Below are 16,591 nucleotides of genomic sequence, written 5' to 3'. Positions count from 1 at the left end.
ACCATATCTGTCTGAGCCACATTGGGACTATCAATATAATTCTGGCTTTGTCACACTTAATCTTGTTGATTACCTTCGGAATCAGGGGCATTGAGGTGAAATGCATATAGAAAGTCTCTTGTCCATGGAACAAGGAAGGCATCTCCGAAAGACAGAGGACCCTGGGGTAACAGTATCTAGCAGGGGAAGGTCTTCCTCCCCCCAGGGGAAAGGGATTGAGAGAAAGCCCCCCCTACATAATAAGTAAATAAAAACTTGAGAAACAATAAAAAGAAAGGCAGCTAGGCTAAGAGACTTCGAAAGTAAGGCACACTAACATTGCGTCTCAGGCCCATGCTGTTGAGAAGGAGCAGAGGATGGTTCACCCACGCAGCCCTAAATAGGCTCAAAGCAGGGCATGAGGAAGCATAGGGAGCATGCACAAGCCCGAACAGGCACTACTACCAAAAATTTCCAATTAAAGGCACAAAGGGTGTTAGCGCACCAGAAGTGGAGTGCCCATTGGGACACCACTCAAACAAGTCATCCAAGTTTTAGGCTCCACCACAAACCTCCAGCTGAACTCCATTGGTGCCTAAACTCACCAGGTCCCTAAGTTTCTGCCTCTGGGCATGCACCCTGCTGCCTCAGTCTAGGCATCCAGACACATATTCCACCTAAGCCCCAGACTGATCTACAAACCAGGGGAAGACTAGTGTTCATCTTCCTAAGGCATGTGAGGGGCCTAATCTAGTTGGCAAGTTTAGAAGCGGCCTTCAGGATCAGGTCCCATTCACAATTTCACCAGAGAAGGTGCTGGTGCCCACCTTATACCTTTTAGCCCAGTGGTTAGAGAACTCCACTGGGATGTGGGAGACCCAGGTTCAGTTCCCCCTCTCCAAGAGAAAAGGATTTCTCCAGCAGCAGCGAGAACTAAACCTGGGTCTCTCACATCCCGGATGAATGCTCTAACCACTGGGCTAAAAGGTATAAGGTGGGCACCAGCACCTTCTCTGGAGAAATTTTGAATGGGACCTGATCCCGAAGGTCGCCTCAACCACAGGTACGTGTACCGCTGGGGGTATTCAGAGGTCTTCCGGCGGGTACATCAACTCATCTAGATATTTGCCTACTTATACAACAGGCTACATAAAAAGCACTAGTGAAGTCAGTACAAATTAAAATTTCAAAGACAATGACTTGTTTATACTGCTCTATATACTACACACTGAAATGTAAGTACAATATGTATATTCCAATATAATTTTATAAAAAGTAAGCAATTTTTCAGTAATACTGTACTCTGACACTTTTGTATTTTTATGTCTGATTTTGTAAGCAAGTAGTTTTTAAGTGAGATGAAACTTGGGAGTATGCAAGACAGACTCCTGAAAGGGGTACAGTAGTCTGGAAAACTTGAGAGCCACTTCTCTAATCAGTGGGCTAAAAGTTATAAGGTGGGCACAACCATCACCACGGCTGCCTCTTCTGGCCATTGTGTGGCAGGCACCTAACTTATTCCCACAAGAATCTACTTAGGTACCTAAGCCACCTGGGGCAATAATTTTCACAGGGGGAACACTCCACAAACTTTGCGAGGTGCAGGCTCTGGCCGGGAAGTGCTTACCACAGGCAGCTCCCAGCCAGTAGCGCAGCTGGGCTCAGGCAGGCTGCCTGCCATGGCCCCATGCCGCTCCCACCAGCTACTGCTGGCATGTCTCTGCACGCCCTTTGGGGGGGAAAGGTGGGCAGCAGGTTTCTGTGTGCTGCCCGTGCCCTCGCAGCTCCCATCACCCAATTTCCAGCCAATGGGAACTGAGAGGACAGAGCTGAGGGCAGGGGAAGCGCACAGAGCCACCTCCCCAAGCCAGGGGCACGCAGAGACATGCCAGCAGCAGCCAGCTGCCTCTGGGAGCAGCGTGGGGCCACAACAGGCAGGCAGCCTGAGCACGCAGCCCCCAAAAGCCTGGCGGGCCAGACAAATGTTAGATGGGCCGGATCCAGCCCACGAGCCGTATTTTGCCCATTCCTGCTGCAAGCAATGGGTTCCCATTCATGGATTGCCAGCAGAGATAAGTGCCTCCCTGTAGGCCACACTTAAGTCCCGTGCAGTTCACAGAAATAGGCATCTAGGAAACACCCGTCATGAGCATTTCCCATTGGCTAGCCTACCAGCTCTAATGGATCGTATTCTTAGGCACCTCTCTCCCCGCATTCACTGTATAAGGAGCTTAGGTGCCTAACCCACGCTTTGGGGATCGCAATATTGTTTCTGTGATTTTACAGGTGCCAAAGTTAGGTGCTATGACACTGAACATCCGAACATATAGGTCCCTTTATGGATCCAGGCCATAGCCTACAGAATCTTCCGCTAACTTGAGTTACAACTCCAGAACTTCGGAGCCATTAAGTTTCAAGAATTTAGTGACAGTTGGGCCCTGAATCAAGGAATCTTCCCTCCAAAAACACCCAAATGGATACCTCATCAATTAAGTGGTAACAGAGCATCCTGAAACAGATGAAAACCAGGGGGGGGGGGGAGGAGAGGGAGGGGGGAGAGGAAGAGAGAAGAGGAGAGAAACAGGAACATGATTAAAAAATAAGCGACATACACCAAACCAGGTAGTTAAATACATTTAAAAAAAATCTGGCCTTAAGTGCCTAAAGATTCAGATGGGAGCCTGGTTGGATTTTCAGAAATGCTTAAGAACCCTAGGTACTTTTGAAAATCTCACTAGGCATCTATTAGCATTTTTAGGCACCTAAATACCTTTAAACATCTAGCCCTTGGTCATTAGACTGAAGAAACAACTGCCCTCAGCCATGAAACGTGCTTCAAGAACAAAGTAACTGTCTTCGCCAATCACACATAGGAAACACTTCAGGGACAAAGCAATTCACAAACCAGTAACTGATTCTCCCCATTCTAGTACTTAACACAGATCCAAGAACACTGCAACACTTCAAAAGAATTCAGAGCTCAGACCTGAGACTGGAGCTCTGTACCAATTCAAAACCAGACGTAATTGGAATGACTGAAGGAGAAACCAATAAAAGACGCAGCAGAAGAGTTATATGAAATAAAGGCAGAATTTAAAAAAAAAAAAAAAAAAAGCCAGAGGAGCAGCAGATAATGTTTGGTGCTCGGCTCCAGGAGGCAGCTTCCTTGCTATCTGTGGTCAGAAAGGGACAGAGTTCCAGGGTTAGACTGAGGAAGCTGCCACACAGGTATCTGGAATGGAACATGGAAGAGGTGGCTCATCTTGGCAGCCATAGCCAGAGAGGACCAAAAATCAAACAGCTAGGGGAGTATGAGCTGGTCTCACAATGGAGGTTGGAGACACAAGTAAAGAGAAACTGTCATTTTTCACTTTGCTTACCATGCATATTTGTAGGGCCCGTCCAAATTGATGGTCCATTTTGGGCACAGGATTTTAAGATGTAAATTCCATGATTTCAGATATTTAAATCTGAAATGTCAGTGTTGTAACTGTATGGGTCCTGACCCAACTCTGAAGACAGCAGTGCAGAAGGGTGACATGGTATGGTATTAGAGTAGCAGCCGTCTTAGTCTGTATCCGCAAAAAGAAGAACAGGAGTACTTGTGGCACCTTAGAGACTAACAAATTTATTAGAGCATAAGCTTTCGTGGACTACAGCCCACTTCCTGTATGAGTTTTTTCATGAGGTTGATGGATTTCCACTCCATACGGCTAAATGAAGTGGGCTGTAGCCCACGAAAGCTTATGCTCTAATAAATTTGTTAGTCTCTAAGGTGCCACAAGTACTCCTGTTCTTTTTATGGTATGGTATTGCCACCCTTACTTCTGTACTGCTGCTGGTGGGATGCTGCCTTCAGAGGTGGGTGCCCAGCCACCAGCCGCCATTCTCCGGCCTCCCAGCTCTGAAGGCAGTGCAGGAGTAAGGGTGGCAATACTGCAACCCCACTACAATAATTCTGAGAACCCTCCCTCTCCCCATTGACCCTCTTTTGGGTTGGGACCCCCAATTTGAGAAACGCTGGTCTCCTCTGCTAATCTGTATAGTATAAAGTAAAGTACACGAAAGACCAGATTTCACAGTCCTGGATGCATTTTTCACAGCTGTGAATTTGGTAGGGACCTACATATTTGACAGCGCTGTGTATAGGTTTGCTACTTTCCCCTGGTCCCATGGGTCTTTCCCATAGCAACAGGAAAAGAATCTTTTTTAAAAAACAGGAAAATATTGTAAAACTGCAAAACTGGCAGGTATAATACCTGAATATTTTAAAATCACTTTTGCAGTGGAGATTTTTAATTGACTATACCCCTTTAAGATGTGCTTAAAAAACATTTCGTTTCCATTTTTGAAATAGTGTTCTGATATTACTACATTTAAAAAAAAAAAAAAAAAAGAGTTCAGACTTTAATCTCTAGTGAGAACAGGGCATCGTGGTATGAGAATATTTGCCTTTTGAGAATATTTTGCCTTTTTCCCCTCCTTTTAAATTAACAATTAAACTGCTAAAGCTTTTTATGGGCAGCAGCACCTCTGCTTGTCAGGAGAATTCCTATAATGTTCATTAGCCACTCATACGTTCAATGGTTGTGACTAACTGTGCATCTTATATTTGTAGAGCTTTGATCATTTTCACAATTGCTACATATAGTCAGAATTCCAGAGGTAACAGCTGGAAGCTTCAAAACAGATGGTATTAGTCAAAACCAGGCTTGATATCTAGGTTTTCAAAGCTAAGGAGCTTTGGGCTTGGTTACTTGGATGGCTGACAGTCAGAGGATATATCTAGTGTTCTACGGTTGATGTGTCCCTGTGGCAGGCAGCAGTAACCGATTTAAAAATTTTATTAAGAGGATGTTAAAAAAATAGTGAACAGAGTTTGAGCATAGAAGTTTCTGGTTATCAGGGAACAACATACAGATTATCGAGGGTGCAAAGTTTGGTTTAAGATAAAGTGGCATGAGGAATACATAATCTGCAATATCCCCGATTGGGGGTAAAAGATTGTCTACACCACACTTAGCACAAAATTCCAACTTATGCTACCATCAGGTCAACTGCAGCAGGGTAGCACTAATGCAAAACACCAGGTGCTGCCAGAGCTGTGTCCAGTATAGTTCTTAACTAGTGGTAGCACCTATGGGAATCCTGCCCTACCTCACCCCCCCCCAAAAAAAAATCTTACAGTAGGTACAACCTAAAGGTCTGTGATGTTCAGTCTTTGTACCTAAGCAGGATTCAGGCTGGAAATTAGATCAAGGAAAAAAAGGAATCAGGAATGGCTGTCACTTCTGACCAAATTGCAGCTATTATTCAACCTCTTGCAGTATTTGCTCCTGCAGTACCCCCACTGCACTCCTCTCTCCCTCCCTCCATGAGCTAGTTTGGACATTTTGAGAGAGAGATTAAACAGCTGTTAGGATTTGAACTGATCTCTGCCAGTTGTACAGAGTGATTGTAGCTTTCCTCCCGTTTTTATCAATTAAGGAAATTCCCCAAAGAATTCTTGGAGCACAGAAGGTAGAAAATTAGGAGTGGGGTTGTCAAAGGAACCTCAGAGATGGGTACCCAATTCCCTTGGCTTCTTTAAAAATGCCAGCCTAGAACACACAAAAGTGCCAGAAAATTCTCAACAAAGAACACACTTTGCTACAGCCTTTCGTTTCCTCACATAAATATACACCAATGCCAAAAAGGGGGTAGGAGGCAATTAGTAGTAGCCTTTACATAACACTATTGTAATCAATATATGCACATCTTACAGGTAAGCACCATATTTTTCTGAGTATTTTAAAGAGTAATTAGTAAATGCTGTAAAAATATAAAACTCACAAATGGTCATTAGGTGGGCTTTTAACTCCATTGTGTATCATATTGCATTTTAAAGCAAGTATGAAGATGTAAATCTGCTTTTATTCATTTTAAACAAAATGTACAAGCAGGCACTTCCTCTTAAGTTAAATATTTAAGAGTTATACATCAGTTAATAGAAGGAACCATGAAGGAAGGTCAGTTAACCCATGTCACTTTGTAAACTCTAGTTGTAGTTAGGGAAAGAAACTTCAGGTTTTGGGGGTAAATTTTCAGCCAAAGAGTATGTTGACCCAGGGAACGTATTTATATAAAAAACACAAAATTTCACTTAATTCTTCATTTATCTTCCACTAAGATTAATTTTTCATATTTAAGAAAATCTTCATTCCTTAAGGTTCCATAGCAAATTATACCACATGAAATCCATTCACAGATTAAGTGATAAACTTCTGTTAAAAACAGAATGGACACTGACTTGAGAAAACTAATGGGTACCAGCTCACCCATAAGTGAAGCAAATGTGTTTGACCAGATTGCCATAGTGAACACCTGTTTCTTTCCACCAAAATACTTGGTATATTCTTTCCACCATGCACACAACAGAGCACCATAATTTCATAGTGTCCTTTGAGGTGTATTATTTTTTAGAAACCAGAAAAGTTTAAAGCAACAAGAATAGGTTTTCCAAGCTGCAATTAAGTATTTAAGAACAAGATCTCCCTGAGTTTCTAGACTTCAAGGGGAGTTAGGATCCTCAGTACACCCAGTATCAGGCCCTTATGCAGGAACGGAAATGCAACTACAGTGTGATAGTAGTACCAATAGATTGATCATCCTGGTCTTTGCAACTATCAGTGCACTTATCTAAGGCTACACTAAAGAAATGTACTATTCTAAGACCTAATAATTATAAGAACAGTTTGCATCCACACACACAGGTGCTCCAATTCAGGGGTGGGGATGAAGGTAAATACCATTTGGAATGGACTGTTTCAAGAGGATTAAATATCATTTCAGCACCAGTGCAGGCACAGACTAGCTGAAACAGTTCAACTAGTCATCTTACTATTGTTCCACAGTGCATATTTGTGGCCTTTGACACTTCCCAGAATACAACAGAAGGTCCTGTGGCACCTTTGAGACTAACAGAAGTATAGGGAGCATAAGCTTTCGTGGGTAAGAACCTCACTTCTTCAGATGCAAGACTTGCATCTGAAGAAGTGAGGTTCTTACCCACGAAAGCTTATGCTCCCTATACTTCTGTTAGTCTCAAAGGTGCCACAGGACCTTCTGTTGCTTTTTACAGATTCAGACTAACACGGCTACCCCTCTGATACTTCCCAGAATACACTGTTTCTTGAAGCAGAGCTGGATAGTGAGAGATACTTACCTAGAGCACTGCAGCTGAAACCATTTAGGACAGTATTAGATGAACAGAGCAAACCTAAAGTGTTTCACTATGGCCACTGTGTGCACTGAAACCTTTGTTCAATGCCCTAGCATGCACACAAGCCCTGTCCAATTAAACATACTAAACGGGTGGGGGAAGGGGCAGGAAGAGGTTTCGTTTTTAAAATATGTACTTTGTCTCTGCATCATAACTAACAGATCAGTGACCTACAGAATTTTTAAAGTAATCAGAGTGAGGTGCATCAGCAATGTTAGTTAACATTTGAAAAATCTGTCATCTGAACTGCCCGTCACCTTACATGCAAGAGAAAATAAGCTGTTTTCATTACAGTAATGGATAGGGATTATATATTAAATATGCAGGTGTTCAGTGGGTTTTTTTAAATGCACAAGTTGTCACTCTTAAAAATGGTTCTACACCAGGCTTTAAATGAGAAGTAATAAATCACTCAAATTTTTAAGCTAATGTGTCAAGTGCTGTTTGAGAATAAGTGTGTTGAATACTCCTTCACCAACGGATCTAAAATCCCTTTGAGGTACAAGTTAAAGCAACCCATTTTACAAAAAAATCCCTCACCAATTCTTTAGATTATAAAGATGAAAACAGTTAAACTAAATTATGCCTTTTACTTTTTGTATTTTAATCTGTTTGGAAAGCAGACTAGCTGGTTTCATATTCTCATGTGCAAACCTAACAATGTTGTCTATTTGTATCCAACAAAAATGCTTAAACCACAGAATTTTAAAAGATTTTAATGTCATTTAACACTTAATCTAATATTAAACTACAGTAAACTAAGGCCATTTTACTTCTGATTGAGGGTATTGTTTAATACACTTTAACATCACACCTTTTGTTAATTCATCTTACCTTTCCTTTAACTTCCATGGACAGACATGCCCACATAAGAGAAACAAAGACTAACTAGAGAGAAAGTGCCATAAAATGCACCAAATAAACAAAGTAAAAATATTTCTCTCCCAATTAATCCTTAGGAGTTACTTGTATCAATAGTAGGCGAAATATTTTTTCACAGATGTGAGAGATTTAAGCTGGGGTCCTTTTAATACACCACGTTTTGACCAGTTTTTATATCAATAGGATACACTCTTGGAAAAAATCCTGTTCACCTGAGTCTCCAAGACAGGTTCCTTCACAACGGAGTGTTCCTGTTCTTTAGAGAAGCAGTCACAATAGAGCAACTATTTGAGACATTCTCCACAGAACAATTCTTACTGGAAATTGTGAAACACTACTATGAAGTTGTAAGTATTGATAATCCTTCAGGACATAGCAGTAAACAACAAGTCAAGCATCTCCCTCATAATATAGGTGCTATTTCTGGGGTTCATCTTTCCTAAAATGATGTAGTGGTAAATGCCAGAGGAAGGATATTATTGCATAACCAAATAGTAATTTCCAATATAGCACTTGTTTTTGGCATGAACAAGTTGCCACACAAGATATGTAGGCATATTGTAAAGTTACAGAACTGTATGTGGCACTTGCCTAGCTGAATCAAAGGACCAGTCTAGACTACAAAAAGTTTTAATTGTGTCTTCCAAAACAACGTTCTGCCTTGCTATTGTTAAAACAAAGCGACTTGGCAAGGGGCAGGATTAAACCTGATTTAACTGTCTCCCCAAACCGAACTGGAATTCAACGCTTAGTTGTTTGAACTGCACTGGGGACAACTATGCTTTTATGTGGGTGGCCCACCCCCCCAACCTCAGCATGTTTCCAGAGTGTAGAGGAGGTAAAAAGCCTTCAAGTTTAAAGATCTCAGATAAAACCAAACAACCAAAGGTCTTTGTTGACAAGGACAGTTGGTAAAGCTAATTAAAGGCAATATGGTATTTTGCATAAGCTTGTTAAACATAACTTACATTTGACTTCTGCACTTTGCCTAACTACTTAGCTGGTTCAGGACAGATATGAATTTTTGGACGCAAATATGCACTATACTTGCAAGCCAGATTACTTAACACCCACTAACAAAGCAAAAGGGCCTAAAAGTTTCACAGTTTAAGAGCTCTAAGTTATAGTTACTGAGCACAAGGCCTAGAAAGGCCTCCATTTTGAGAGGTCAATTCCACTCCAGACCTTTAGGGCTTTGTCTACAAGAGAAAGTTGTACCAGTTTGGTTTAAAAAAATAAAAATAATCACAACTAGATTAGTTAACTGAAGACTGAAGGACACTCATTTCATTAGAAATCAGGATTATAATTCAACTATGCTAAATCAAAACAAGCCCAATTCCAACTGAAATCAGTGCCCACTAAGTCTTTTAAACAGATTTGAAAATTACCCTTTATACTGGTGCAGCTCTCATGGGTTTTTAGAGCAGGATACCACTTCCACTTAAGACAATGGTAGTTTTGCCACCGACTTCAATGGAAGCAGGATCAAACCAATAGAATGCAGTGATAGAAAGCAATATGGTTAAATGTTAAACATTAAGTTCTTAGAAACCTGGAATCAAAGTGATTTTACTTTTTTTTTTATATAAAATCCATGCCCCATGTCATACATACTCTCACTCAAGCATGTAAGGAATTCAATTCTTTATTTGTGATATCCATAAACCCATAAACGATGCTATTCTATATTTCTATCCAGGAAGGCAGTTTTCCCCTATAACATTATGCCTTTTTTTTCTCTCAAATGAACAACAAACTTTAATTCTATTGCGTGAAAGGGCTACAAATATACATTTGTTAATCAAGCAGACTACACAGATATTTTGCTTTACAACTGGCACCTATGTTACTGGTACACTTAGCTGGCTCATTTATCATAGCACTTTGCCCAAACAATTTAGATTATCACTTCTTTTGAAGGATGGGCAGTTATAAGAGTTTTAGAAATGTACTGAAGCAGATACTTCAAATCCATTTTGTTTCAGTCAATATGCAGGGAGCCCATCTTTAGTCACATGCAGATTTGATTTTTATTTCAGTTTACACCGAACGTTTAATGGCATAAGACAGCTTTCAAAAATCTAGTAGAGTTAGCAAACAATTTGCCTCTGTTTGTAATGAAGCCTAGAGCAGTGGTTCTGCCATTCTGCCAGTAGATGGTGCTGCAAAGGATTCTCTGGGAACTTTAACGAAGGACAATAGTTCAGACCAAGTGAAAAGTCTGTTTTACCCTGGTACTATGAAAACAAGTAGGCATTTAATTGAAGAGATTATGTTGACCCTTTCCTGTAACGAATCATTTACAGACAAGCCAATAAGAGGATCTGAAACTAAGCAATTGGAAATTTTGAACATTTTATATGAATGAAGCACATGCTTAACACAAACTATTTCTTTAGAACTACACAGTACATACTTGATGGAAAAGTCCTATAGAAAAAATTGACCAACCATGTCAGCACGTCAATCAAACTGCCTAGTACAAGATGGTGGATGCACACAAACTGCAAAAGTGAGAATGAATATTTAAAAAACAGACCACATCCACCAATTAGTACTTCAAAAAGTTTCCATAAAGTGTTTGAAAACCAATAAATCCACTAATGGGACATCAAAAAGTAAATTAGGACCTTTACTGGCAATAAAGTCTCTAAATACATAGAGAAATAAAAGCAGAGGAACAATACTTGTTTGAAACCCAGAAAAGCCTTAAACCGTACGGAATGGATCCTAGGAAAAAAGTTAGACATGTAAAGGTCAATGAACACAATGATTTATTTAAAAAATAAAAAACGTAAAAACGATTTTTTCCTCCTTTACAGAAATGTTAATTTCAGTCATGGATCCGAGCAGATTTTGTAGGGAAAAAATGTAGTAGCCAGGTATCGAGTCCTTACAACAAAGTAAATTCCCCCCCCCCATCTCCCTCCCCAGTTTTTACGTCAGAATCAGCAAGACATTGCCCACCCCACACCCCAAAAAACAAATTAAAACAAGACATTTTCATTGCTAGTATAAAAACGACCAAGGTCCAAGTAATAATAAAAAAATAGAGTCCATCAATGACTGTAACACAAAGTATGTGTGTGTGGGGCCCAGTCCATCTTCAGAGAGAAAGAAGTGGCACAGGCAGAGGCGACCCCCAGAGGGCATTTAGGAGCTGCTCCCACAGCAGGGGAGGCATTTACTAGGAACTGCCCTTAGGCGAGTGAGGGGAGAAACCATTAGAAGCTGCCCCGTAACAAAGGGAGGGCTCTCCATGCCACCCCCAATGGGTATGGGCGCCGCCGGTTAGAAGGAGCTGCCGCCATACCCTCCCCCACCATAGCCTCCTCTGTACGGTCCACTGTTACTGCGCCCTCCCCAGCTGCCGCCCCCTCCTCCGCCTCCTCCGCCGCTCTTCATGGGGCCGTAGGAGGACTGATGTTGGCTGTAGCTGCCGAACCCGCCGTACCCGTTGCCGTAATCTCCGCCTCCACCACCTCCTCCGTAGGAGCCGCTGCTGTAAGATCCGTAGCCGCCGCCTCCGCCGTAGCCTCCGTAGCTATTATAGCCGCCGCCTCCTTTGGAGAGACCGTTGTGGTCCCGGTTGCCGGATCCGCCGCCGCCCCGTCCTCGTCCTCCTCCCCTGCCGCCCCGGGAAGGCCTAGAGGAGCCACCGCCGCCCCCGCCCGACTGGATGTCCTCCTTGGGCACGGCCTTCTTGACCTCCACGCGGTGGCCCTGGATCGGATGGAACTTGACTACGGCGGCCTTGTCGGCGGCGTCGTGGTTCTGGAAATAGACGAAGCCGAAGCCGCGCTTCTTGCCGCTCTGTTTGTCGGCGATGATCTCGGCCTTCTCCACCGGGCCGAACTGGCTAAAGTGCTGGACCAGGTCCCCCTCGCCCACGTCCCCCTTTAGACCGCCCACGAAGAGCTTCTTCACCTTCGCGTGGGCCCCCGGCCGGGCCGAGTCCTCCCGGGACACGGCCCGCTTCAGCTCGACCGCGTTGCCGTCCACGGCGTGGGGGGAGGCGGCCATGGCGGCGTCGGCCTCCTCCACAGCCGAGTAGGTGACGAATCCGAAGCATCGGGAGCGCTTGGTCTGCGGGTTGAGCACGACCACGCAGTCGGTGAGGGTGCCGTAGGCCTCGAAGTGCTCCCGGAGCCCGGCCTCGGTGGTCTGCACGTTCAGGCCGCCGATGAACAGCTTGCACAGCTGCGAATTCTCCATGCTGCCGCCTCCGCCGGGGCTGCGCCTAGGCCTGGCGCCGAGACTCCGCCTCCTGCTGGGGGGAAGCTCAGGCCTCTCCACGTTCAACGAGCACCGCAACTTCCAGACAGCAGCAGCAGCTGCCGCGGCTCCTCCTTGGCGTGGCCTCGCCTCGCCAGCGACCTGGCCGCCGCCGGTACCACAGAAAAGGGGCCTGGGGGTGGGGGAGCACACCGACACGCACAAAATGGCGGCTGCTGCTCCTCAGGCGTTCGGCCGGCAACTGGTGCTGCTCACACAAAGGGGACGCTGGGAGCCCCGCCCGCCGTGCCGCCGCAGCACACGCCCTCGGCGCCGACTGGGCCAATAGAAAGGCGCAACCGCCTACGTGAACGAGTCATTCTTCAGGGGGCGGGGCTTCGTTAGTGATTGACGGCAGCTAGGACTAATCGGATTATGCGACCTCCACCGCGCGTACGCAAGTGGCAAAGAGAGGGCGGGAGCGTGTTAGTAACTGACGTCCTGGGGAACCAATAGAGTTCCTCTAAAGCCGCGGGCGGAGAGGCGGGGCCTAATCGAGAGTCGACTAATAAGATTCTGCAGCCTCAACTCGCGCCGAGCGAAGAGTAGAAGGGGGAGGGAGGGACGGGGTTGAGGCTGCGCCAATGCGTCAACCCAGCGGATGTGAGCCAATAGGTCTCCTCCTTCCCAGCCGCGCGCTTTCCCCCCAGGAGCCCTAGTCCCGCCCCCGCGGGTGGGGGAAGGGGGTAGCGTAGCTTTCATGGCAGGCCGCGCGGGAGCATTTGAAAAGCTGACCGTTAGGAAGCGGTTTCAGTCATCATAGTCCCCCCCTCCCCCTCCCCCTCCCTTAATGAAGTGAGAGAGAGGCCGCACCAACCAACTCTCCCCTCGAGGGGGTGGGGGAGCCACCCGCCCCCAGCACGTGACTCTTTCCAAGCACCTCACACAGCCCCCCCCACCCTGCAGCCATGAGGGATTCGTTAATACCGGGGCTTAATTCATGGCTCCCCCATGGTGCTGCATATAAATCAACTCCCTGCTCCTCACGGTCCACCCCCATTGCTCTACCTCAGCCCCCTCCTCCCCACATCCAGCAGTGCCCAGCCAGGCCTCCCCGGGGGGGCTCTGGGGAGCAGATTCCAGCTCGCTCGCGGGAGGGGCACAGTCCCATTTTGCAGATGCTGGTGTCTGGGTCCCTGGAGCCACCGCCCTGTGTTGGGAAAAGCAGCCCCTGAGGCAGGGGGGCTGGAACAATTTTTAAAGGGTGAACCTTGTATATCAGGGAAACCACTTCAAGCCGGAGGTGCGGCAGCCCCCCGCGTTCCAGCACCTGTGCACTGAGCATAGGGTAGGGTTACCATACGTCCGGTTTTTCCCGGACATGTCCGGCTTTTCGGCAATCAAACCCCCGTCCGGGGGGAATTGCCAAAAAGCCGAACAGGTCCGGGAAAATGCCGGCCGGGCACTTCCCCTCCCGCGGCTGCTCTGCTCTTCCCCTGACTCTTCGGCTCTGTTTAAGAGCCGAGCTGCCCGAGCACTATGGGCTTCAGGCAGCCCCCTTGCCTCCGGACCCCAGCCGCCGGCCGGGCACTTCCCCTCCCGGGCTCCGGTGGCGCAGGGTCCGGAGGCATGGGGGCTGCCCAAAGCCGGTAGCGCTGGGGCAGCCCGGCTCTTAAACAGAGCCGAAGAGTCGGGAGGAGCAGAGCCACCGCGGCTGGAGGCTCTGCTGCTCCCCGACTCTTCGGCTCTGTTTAAGAGCTGAGCGCTACTGGCTTTGGGCAGCCCCCATGCCTCCGGACCCTGCGTTGCCGGAGCCCAGGAGGGGAAGTGCCCGGCCAGGGGCACAGGGTCCAGAGGCATAGGGGCTGCCCGAAGCCCAAGCCCTACCGGCTTCACGGTTTGCGGGGCAGCCTCCAGACCCTGCGCCCCCGGCTGGGCGCTTCCCCTCCCGGGCTCCAGCTGCGCTGGGGAAGCGCCCCCCGGGGGCGCAGGGTCTGGGGGCTGCCTGGCAAACCGCAAAGCCGGTAGCACTCGGGCAACCCTTTTCGCGTGGCTGGGAGGGGGAGGGAGAAGGGGGCGGAGTTAGGGCGGGGAAGGGGCAGAGTTGGGGTGGGGCTGCGGGTGGAAAATGGGCAGGGCCAGGGCCCTGTGGAGGGTCCTCTTTTTTTATTTGTTAAATATGGTAACCCTAGCATAAGGTGACCAGACAGCAAATGTCAAAAATCATGATGGGGGGTGAGGGGTAATAGGAGCCTATATAAGAAAAAGACCCAAAAATCAGGACTGTCCCTATAAAATCGGGACATCTGGTCACCCTGAGCAGCTGAGAGCAAGGGGGGTACATGCCCTGGATGGTTCACTGTGACATTTACAAGCCCCCTTTGTTTGATAATTGGGAATCTGCCTGGGACGTTATGATCCTTTGGTGGCACACTTACGCCTTGGACAGGGCCTTGCCAGGCTGTGGGGCAGCCTCCTAACCTCACATTTAATTTCCCAGCACAGCACTTTCGAGTGTATTTTAATTTGCTCCTTCCTTCCCCTCTGGGTGGAGTTATGGATTTGTACTTTCCTGCTAATTATACTAAATAGGTTCACCTTGGTGTAGGTGGGGTGGCTCCAGCCTATGAAAAATATAAGGGGGGAGGTAAGGAAAATATCTTGTATTGGACCAACTTCTGGTGGTGGAAGAGACAAGCTTTCAAATGCCACAGACCTGAAGAGCAGCTCCATGGCGCTCAAAAGCATCTCTCTTTTGCTAAGAGAAGTTGGTCCAGTAAACGATATTCCCTCACCCTCTTTGTCTTTTCCATTTTTAAACTATCATTTTTCTTTTCCTGACCCTTCTCCAGTCCCTGTTTTTTCTTTATTCTCTTACTGTTCCCTTTTTTGGCTCTCTTTACCCCTTTAGGTTCATTCTCACTTCCTTTTCACGTGTTATGTGCCATGCTATTGTAGCCATGTAAGTCCCAGGATACTAAAGCGACAAGATGGGTAAGATAACTTTTATTGGACCAACTTCTGTTGGAGAGAGAGAGAGAAGCTTTGGAGCTTATACAGAACTCTTCTTTCCCTTTCATATACATTTCTCAGTCCCCACTCTCTTTTTGCTCTTCCTGCCAGTATTTCCCTCCCCAAATTTCCAATCTATTCCATACCCTTCCCCTCCGATCACTGATTTCCCTTAATTGATTTAGTTAGTTGTTAACTCAAACAGCAGGCACTTTCTGTTTAGTGAAAGAGGAAAATACAAGAACATACAAATATAATGAACCAATTAACAATGATGCGTATCAACTTCTGATTTTGACATTATATAGATTAGAGGTTGCTAGCTGGATTCCTGATGCCCTTGATGTAATTGGGAACACAATTTTTATCCATGGGACAAGTTTTCAAATAAGCTGGGTGTTATGGAGCAGGATGGCCTAAGAGCTGCTTGTGAATTTTAGATTGTTATGCTATTATCCTTCTTTGAAGGTGACAGAGAAAATAAATAAAATTTCACCAGAATGCTCATGTGCCTGAGACCCAAGGCTTCCAGATTCCCATCTTCATTTAAACTCTTCCTTGATTATTTTGCCTGCTTCCCACTCTCTTCAATCTCTTACCCACTAGTACTCCCTAATGCTCAATTGCATAGTTCCCATTTGTTCTCCACGCTGCACCCCTGTGTTACCTCAGACATCCCCTTGTGCTTCCACTCTCTTCCCAGCCCCCACTCTTTGTTTCCCCTCTTTTACTTCTGCCTGCATAAGATTCTCCCTCCCACTTTGTCACCAGTTTATAGTGCACAGATCCTATAGCCCAGTCCAGGCAATTGCATCATCCCTCTCAGCTTCATTAGAAACAAATGCCTGGAATGACCACTGAGAAAGGCTAAGAAGAGACTGGCTTCGTGTTGGTAAGGACTCCAAAGGCTAGCAGGAGGAGGGAGGAGCTGATCAAATGCTACAGATACATGTACACTACAGGCACGGCAGCAATATAGCTATGGCTGACTACAGCGACAGAAGAGGTTTTTCCATTTGTGTAGAAACTCCACCTCCCTGAGCAATGGTAGCTGGGTGAGGGAAGCATTCTTCCATCAGCCTAGCTGTGTCTACGCTGAGGGCTTAAGCCAGCACAACTACAGCACTCTGGAATGTTGGTTTTTCACATCCTGAGTTCCATACCTAGGTCAACTTGAGTTTTAAATGTGAACCCGCCTGCGTGAGCAGAGGTGCTGCCGTTATATAGCTGAGTTACAGC

General features: G+C 46.1%; 2 protein-coding genes across 2 annotated transcripts in view; both read right to left on the bottom strand.

Moving 5' to 3' along the window:
• KLHL3 (kelch like family member 3) overlaps positions 1-16,591 on the bottom strand; it is a 112,178-nt gene that overhangs the window by 81,739 nt on the left and 13,848 nt on the right. The window lies entirely within an intron of this gene.
• On the bottom strand, positions 10,882-12,613 carry HNRNPA0 (heterogeneous nuclear ribonucleoprotein A0). The gene has a single exon (XM_054037479.1). It carries the CDS (start codon positions 12,338-12,340, stop codon positions 11,417-11,419), a length of 924 nt encoding a protein of 307 aa, XP_053893454.1. The 5' UTR covers positions 12,341-12,613; the 3' UTR covers positions 10,882-11,416.

Source organism: Malaclemys terrapin, chromosome 8, assembly GCF_027887155.1.
Source record: "Malaclemys terrapin pileata isolate rMalTer1 chromosome 8, rMalTer1.hap1, whole genome shotgun sequence".
Lineage (NCBI taxonomy): Eukaryota > Metazoa > Chordata > Testudines > Emydidae > Malaclemys > Malaclemys terrapin.
This window is presented reverse-complemented; position numbering and strand designations above follow the sequence as displayed.

Excerpts from the sequence above, each read along its gene's own strand:
- HNRNPA0 (XM_054037479.1), bottom strand. The coding sequence starts at position 12,340 with ATGGAGAATTCGCAGCTGTGCAAGCTGTTCATCGGCGGCCTGAACGTG.